General features: G+C 34.8%; 1 protein-coding gene across 1 annotated transcript; it reads left to right on the top strand.

Annotated features, from left to right (window-relative positions):
* Positions 1-1560: 1560 nt before the first annotated feature.
* On the top strand, positions 1561-4840 carry mmp13a (matrix metallopeptidase 13a). The gene is made up of 10 exons (XM_082157008.1): positions 1561-1720; positions 1811-2052; positions 2137-2285; positions 2966-3094; positions 3182-3343; positions 3427-3556; positions 3646-3779; positions 4069-4228; positions 4308-4411; positions 4491-4840. Exons 1-10 carry the CDS (start codon positions 1619-1621, stop codon positions 4589-4591), a joined length of 1413 nt encoding a protein of 470 aa, XP_082013134.1. The 5' UTR covers positions 1561-1618; the 3' UTR covers positions 4592-4840.
* Positions 4841-7456: the final 2616 nt, after the last annotated feature.

Here is a 7456-nt window from a genome sequence, read left to right on the forward strand (position 1 = left end):
GTTCTAATTGACTGTATTTTAAAGCATTAGTTAGAAGAAGTTAGAAGAACTAATTAAAGAAAGACAACGCTGTATCTTTTTTGGAAAGTTGAATTCAGACACAAAAAATGGAACATTTATTTTTAAGCATGTGCCTAGAAAAATATACATATTGATATTTCACCATAATGAACTGAAGAAGCTACTCAAATCACCAATGATAATCTTTATATAAAATAAGCCCATAATACATTTAGTGTTGCCTTAATTGGTAGAAACACTGTAAAGAAATAGTTTCAAACCAGTCTAATCTGGCCCACTTCACAAATGACTAAGACAGAGCTGTCATAATAACACATCTGCTCATGTCACACATCTCATTACAACACTAAAGGAAAAAGAGGATGTTTTGAGCGCATTTGGGCTTCCCCTACTCAAGATGATACGTGAGAAAAATTTGGATTTTTGTAACATACACGCCTAAAAAAATAATGGACCTATTGTTAATGTATGGTAAATTAGTGAGAATCAATGTTGTGTGCACATTTTACTTGTCACTTAACTGAAGTATTTTTTTTTTTTTTTCACTTTGAACATTTTTATTAATCCTAAATAAAGTTAAAGATACAAATATGGCAATTATAGTTTCTAAATATATCAGATCACAAATGTTACTGTTTATTTTATAGAAAGCACAAATACATTGATCTAACCATGGTAATGAGGAGCCACACAGAGTTTTATATGTGCTTACTATGTTCTTATGTTCTTACCACAAATACTACGGTTATTGCAGTTGCAGTTACCATGCAAGAGTTATACAACGTTTTTGTAAGACTCCTCACAACCATTGCCACACAATTGTGTTAAATTGTATTTAAAGTCTTTTTTTTTTAGTTTCTCTGTAAGTTTTATGAAATTGCAAATTCTTAGAATTAATGAAGATAATACTTTGAATATTGAATATTTCAATATTGAATCAATATTGTATATCCAGGGTAGATTTGGAGTTCAGGCAGGGGGTGTGGATTGTTACATAAAATATTTAATAAACAACAGAAATTTCTTTAAAAAATACATTACAAAAAAGTCTGTATAAATTCAAATTCAAATAACCTCATATATCAATATTAGATATTGTTCCTTCCATAGAGTATGAAATAATAAAATAAAAACATATAAATCACAAATAAAATTGCACAATGATTGTTAATGCCATTATTAAAAGTTATACATTGTTTCTGGCAAAAAAAAATATTTATCTAGCATTTTTATATTCTCATATATTTTTTAAACTTAAACATAAGAAAATGTGATTATTATTATTATTATTATCGGCTCGCATATTACACATTATTTTTATTATCAGCTGTATCAAATGTTTTTTATAGAAATGACACAATGAGATTTAATTAAAGGCATTGAAATATTTTCTTTATAGTCTAAATGATTTCAGTAATAAGGAAGATGTATTACAAAAAACGCCTGTGTTCTGGGGTATGTCATTCCCTGATTTCCTTTCCTGTGGCGGAAGGTGCGACATGTGACTCAATCTCATATTGCACAATCAGTCCGTCTGTTGTGTATTTAAGAGGGGAGAAAAACACAGATAGCCTCAGTTTCTTGAAGAAGAAGCAAAATGAAGAGCTACTTCAAGCTGTGTGTTCTCCTCGCTTTGGTGGTTTCTGGTTACACCAACCCAATAGCTCCACCTGCTGATGAAGACAGAGAGATTGCTGAGGTAATTTGCACACTAAAAGTAATGGTAACTAGCTTAGCTTATCTATTTGATACAGTGTGCAAACTAACTTTTTTTTTTTTTTTTTTTCAGAATTACCTGGCTAGATTGTATGGCCTGCCAAAGCAGACCTCTTCTGGTATTGAAAGACGCTCCGATGCCATGAGTCTGAGGTTGAAAGAGATGCAGCAGTTTTTTAAACTCTCAGTAACAGGGAAGCTGGATGAAGAGACGATGAAAGTGATGAAGAAGCCACGCTGCGGGGTTCCAGATGTTGCGGCGTACTCCACTTTTGCAGGGGACTACAAGTGGAAAAAACGTGATCTGACCTACAGGTAAGACCTGCCAAAAGACTTGTTTAAGACAAGCCCGTTTAAAAAGGACTTGTAACATTTATTTTGTTGTCTTTTTTCCCACAGGATTGAGAACTACACCCCTGACATGTCAGAAGCAGAGGTGGATGATTCCATCAAAAGAGCCCTAAAAGTGTGGGCAGACGTCACTCCTCTGAGATTCACCCGTATCTACAGCGGCACAGCTGACATCATGATCTCCTTTGTTGTTGGAGGTCAGTTCTTTTAGCAACATGCCTAAAAATAATGGAATAAATGAAGATGTACAGTTACACATTTTACTGTCACTTATCTGAAATCTCTTATTTTCTGTTACTTTGAAAAATGATTGAGTTATAGTATGTTTTTGTAAGACTCTACCACTGAGTATTTTTGTCTTATTTTCCAGGTAAAATATCTAAAAATCCTTGAAGCAAGATTAATTTACTATTTTACATTTTATTAAGACTTGTTTTCAAAGAATGTGTTTTTAGTGTGAGATTTTGTCTAATTGCATGGTTTGTTCACTTCTTTTGAATATAAAACAGTTAAAAAGCAAGTGAAAAAGTTAATTAGTAAATTTATATTTATATTTAAATTATATTTAAAGTAAATGTAAAATTATACAAAAATACCATACTTAAAAACAGTTTTTGCAGTATAGATATTTAACATATTTTTTTATACTGAAACATAAGGAAAATAAGGAAATGTGACAATAATGAACAATAATTGTATATATTTTTATTTCAGTTATATATATATATATCCACAGTAGAATATTTTTATTTATTTATGTGTATATACAGTATCATATATACATTTAATATGTTTTATCAGCTGCTCAAAATAAATGTTTTATTTTTTACATTAATTTTTAAGCTCGGTTTTTAAACAAATCTCCTCTTCTTTCCAGATCATCGGGATGGTTACCCCTTTGATGGACCGAATGGTTTTCTGGCTCACGCCTTCCCTCCATACGAGGGCCTCGGTGGTGATGCCCATTTTGATGATGACGAGACGTTCATGTTCAGATCTCCTCAAGGTTAGGCTTCATTTGGAAAAGTCTCCAGTTTTTTACCAATGCACAAAATAAAGACCAACTGTATTCACATTCCCACTTATCCTTCAGGCTACAATTTGTTCCTGGTTGCTGCTCATGAGTTCGGACACTCTCTAGGGCTTGAACATTCCAAGGATCCGGGTGCACTGATGTATCCCACCTACGTTTTCAGAGACATGGATACCTTCTCCCTCCCTCAAGACGATGTCAATGGAATCCAGTCTCTTTATGGTAAGATATTACAAATACATATACTGGTGATGAAAAGACCCTGAAAGTGACGTATCTAATGATTTGAAATTTTTATTGAACAGGCCCAAACCGTAATATCAACCCTGATGATCCAAATCCCACACCAGGAGTTACCCCAAACGCATGCGATCCCAAACTGGTCCTGGACGCTGTCACCATGTTGCGTGGAGAGATTATCTTCTTCAAGGGCAGGTAAACGGAGACAGAAATGCTTTCTTTCTGAGCTTATGATACTCATGACGAGCCGGATCTGACCTGCTGGTGTCTGGCTTTATTCACAGCTTCTTCTGGCGCAGCTATTCCCTGAGCACAACCGCTGAACTACATCTCATTAAAAGCTTCTGGCCTGAGATCCCAGAACATATCGATGCAGCATTCGAGAGTCCATTGCAGGACAAAGTCTTCCTTATCAAAGGTAAAACCAAATGAATATAAAAAAACGAAACACTCTTAAAAATAAAGATTCCAAATGGGGGGTTTCACAGCGATGCCATAGAAGAACAATTTTGGATTCCCCAAAGAACTTTTCACTAAATCTAAAGAACCACTATAAAAGAACCAATATAAAGAACCTTTTGTCTATTGGAAAGGTTTCTTGAGAGTTCTTCATGGAACTATAGATGCCAATAAAGAACCTTTATTTTTTAGAATGAAGATGTCATATGAGAAATGAAATATAATTTGAAAATGTTGTCACACCTCAGGTGAGAAGGTCTGGGCTCTCTATGGCTATGATATTGCACAGGGATATCCCAAGAGTCTCAGCATGTTCAATTTACCCAAAAAAGTGAAGAAAATCGACGCAGTCCTCTACGATGAGCCCAGCTACAAAATCCTGTTTTTCGTTGACAGACAGGTTTATAGGTCAGTAAATCAGTCTGATCGAGTTAGTCTGCTCGTCTTTTTCAAGAATCTTCAAGTAACGAGAATTTATTTTGTGCAGTTATGATGAGCAAACGCGCAAAATGGAGAAAGGTTATCCTAAACCGGTGGAAGTTGTTTTCCCTGGAATGACAGGGAAGGTGACCGCAGCCTTCCAGAACAAAGGTAAGGGTTTTACAAAATGTAACAAGAGGAAATCTCAAATAAAATCTTTCCCATCTAACTCTTTCATGGTAATTTTTAGGGTTCAACTATCTCTTCAGTGGATCAAAGATGCTCGAGTTTGGCTCCTACAACAACAAGCTGTTCCGTGTTCTGAACAACAATTATTTCCTGCCATGTTAATCAGTTAATGTTGAGTTTTTCTTCAAAGCTCATCAGCCTGTCTGAAGGGAAATCTGAACCATCAGTATTTTAAAGAAAATTATTGAGTAAATTATTCACTTTTAACATTTTGCTAAATAATTTACTAGAGAAAAATATATTTTTATATATATAATATTTGTCTAGTATTGTTTAAAAGAGTGTATGTCCAACAAGTTAATCTTGTGTTTTGCAATTTCAAAATAAAGATTTGAGCAGTTTCATTTCAAATCTTGTTTTATTTATTAATATTTGCCTGTTTATTAATCTTGCCTGACATCAAATGTGGGAGTGTAAAGTATGGGAGACTGAAACACAGGATCAGTTATCTAATTAAAAATGATCTAGTGTGAAAATTTGGCAGAACAAACAAAATTTGGTTAAAATTTTTATTTATTTTTTATTTGTGATCATCTTAATAGATGGTAAATGACAAAACATATCTAAATCAGCTGATTTTCATCTCTTACATACATAGATATAACATCTAATTATAACATCTAATATAAAACTTTCACCAAAATATTTGTAATAATGTTTTACACACACAAACATATATACAGTCATGTGAAAAAGAAAGGACACCCTTTAGAATTTTATGATTTTACGTATCTGAAAATAATAAAAACTGGTTGTTAGCAGGTCTTAAAAATTAGGTAAATACAACCTCAGATGAACAACAACACATGACATTTTACACATGTCATTATTTAGCTAGGCTAAAATGGAAATGCCATGGGTGACAAACTAACACCCTATGATTCAATTGCTTGTAGAGACACTTTTAGCATCAATAAGTTGAAGGAATCATTTTCTGTATGACAGTATCAGTCTCTCGCATTGTTCTGGAGGAACTGTGTCCCGCTATTCTTTACAGCGTTGCTTCAGTTCATCAAGGTTTGCAGGCAGTTGTTTATGCACAGTTCTCTTAAAAGGGATAGTTCACCCAAAACAGAAAATGTACTCACCCTCAAGTTGTTCCAAACCTGTATGAGTTTCTTTCTTCTGTTGAACACAAAAGAAGATATTTTGATGAATGGTGGTTACCAAACAGTTGATGACCCAATTTCGGCCAAGATTTAGAAGTTAGACAGATGGTCTCACATTTAATTCTAGAATACTTTGGTTTACAGATGAGTTCATGGTCGACTCAATGACTGCAAGGTGCCCAGGTCCTGTGGCTGCAAAACAAGCCAAAAATCATCAATTCTCCATCAGAATGATGGACAGTTGGCATGATGTGTTTGTGCTGATATGCTGCGTTTTTCGCATAACTTGGCGCTGTGTATTATGGCCAAACATCTCTACTTTGGTCTTGTCTGTCCAAAGGACATTGTTCCAGAGGTTTTGTGGTTTGTTCAGATGCAACTTTGCAAACCTAAGCTGGGGTGCCATGTTCTTTTTAGAGAGAACCCTTCCAAGCATGCCATACTTGTCCAGTATTTTTCAAATTGTACTGCCATGAACTTAAACATTCAACATGTTAACTGAGTCCTGTAGAGTCTGAGGTGTAATTCTTGGTTGTTTTGTGATTTCTCTGAGCATTACGCAGTCTGACCTTGGGGTGAATTTGCTGGGATGTCCACTCCTGGGAAGATTGGAAACTGTCTTAAATGTTTTCCAGTTGTGAATAATCTTCCTTACTGTAGAATAATGGACCTCAAATTGTTTGGAAATGGGCTTATAACTCTTACCAGATTGATGGCAGCAACTATTGCTTCTCTAAGATTATTGCTGATGTCTTTCCTCCTTGGCATTGTGTTAACACACACCTAAAGGCTCCAGACCAGCAAACTGCCAAAACTTCTGCTTTTAAAGAGTTGGTCACGTTTGCTGATGATCAATTAATCAAATGCATTTGATTAGCTGCGCCTGACTGCTCCTTTTTCTCTTAATTCCTATGGAAGCAATAAGGGTGTACTTAGTTTGTCACCCATGGCTTTTCTCTTTTGGCCTAGTTTTTGTTAAATAAATAATGACACAGTGTAATATGTCATGTTTTGTTGTTCATCTGAGGCTGTATTTACCTCATTTTAAAACCTGTTAAGGACCAGATTATTTTTTATTATGTCCTACCTGTCAACACTCCCGTTTTCCCCGGGAGTCTCCCGTATTTCACACCCATCTCCCGCCCCCCTCCCGTTTTGTTATTTCTTCCGTGAAACTCCCGTAATTTGTATGGCCCAAACCTCGTTATGTGAATAATCACATTAATATATTATTCCAAGGTTGTCCAGTTGCCAGGTCTTGTATGAAACGCACCCTACTCACACAATCAACACATCATACAAATTTCAACCTATTTGCAAGCTTAACCTGGCAACCTACAACCCTGTTGCGCTGTTGATATCTGCGGTAGTAGACACGGGAAGTTGAACAAGCACTGGTAGAAATGGGAGAAGACTCAGTGTTAAATATTATGTATATTTCCTACCTGTTAGACAAAATGTTTAAATATACTGTCTTTATGTTGTTTCTATATTAATTTGGAGATTAACTGTGAAATGATTACATGACAAAATATATTAAAAACGTACGTTTTTTAAATGGCGATTAATCGTGATTAATCAGAAAAAAGGCATGTTCATTTTCGCAATCGATAAAAAAAAAATTAAAAAAAATGTTATTGAACATTTTGTATTGAAAAGTATGTATTTATTTATGTTAATATCTGCGCAATTAATGTGTATTTAGCCTGCCTCTGCCATCCACCACCCCCCATAACCCTCCCAGGAAATTATATTGTTTCCTGCAACATTCTTCCTATTTCTATATCACTCAAATCCAGAATCTCCACTTTGGTGTCTTACTGACTCATTTGAGCCTCCACCTATTCCTTGTTCTATT

The sequence above is a fragment of the Leuciscus leuciscus genome (genome assembly GCF_965113295.1).
Source record: "Leuciscus leuciscus genome assembly, chromosome: 24".
NCBI lineage: Eukaryota > Metazoa > Chordata > Actinopteri > Cypriniformes > Leuciscidae > Leuciscus > Leuciscus leuciscus.

Excerpts from the sequence above, each read along its gene's own strand:
- mmp13a (XM_082157008.1), top strand. The coding sequence starts at position 1,619 with ATGAAGAGCTACTTCAAGCTGTGTGTTCTCCTCGCTTTGGTGGTTTCT. Across the intron at positions 3,095-3,181 it reads CATGTTCAGATCTCCTCAAG|GCTACAATTTGTTCCTGGTT; the intron begins GTTAGGCTTCAT and ends CTTATCCTTCAG. Across the intron at positions 3,344-3,426 it reads TGGAATCCAGTCTCTTTATG|GCCCAAACCGTAATATCAAC; the intron begins GTAAGATATTAC and ends TTTATTGAACAG.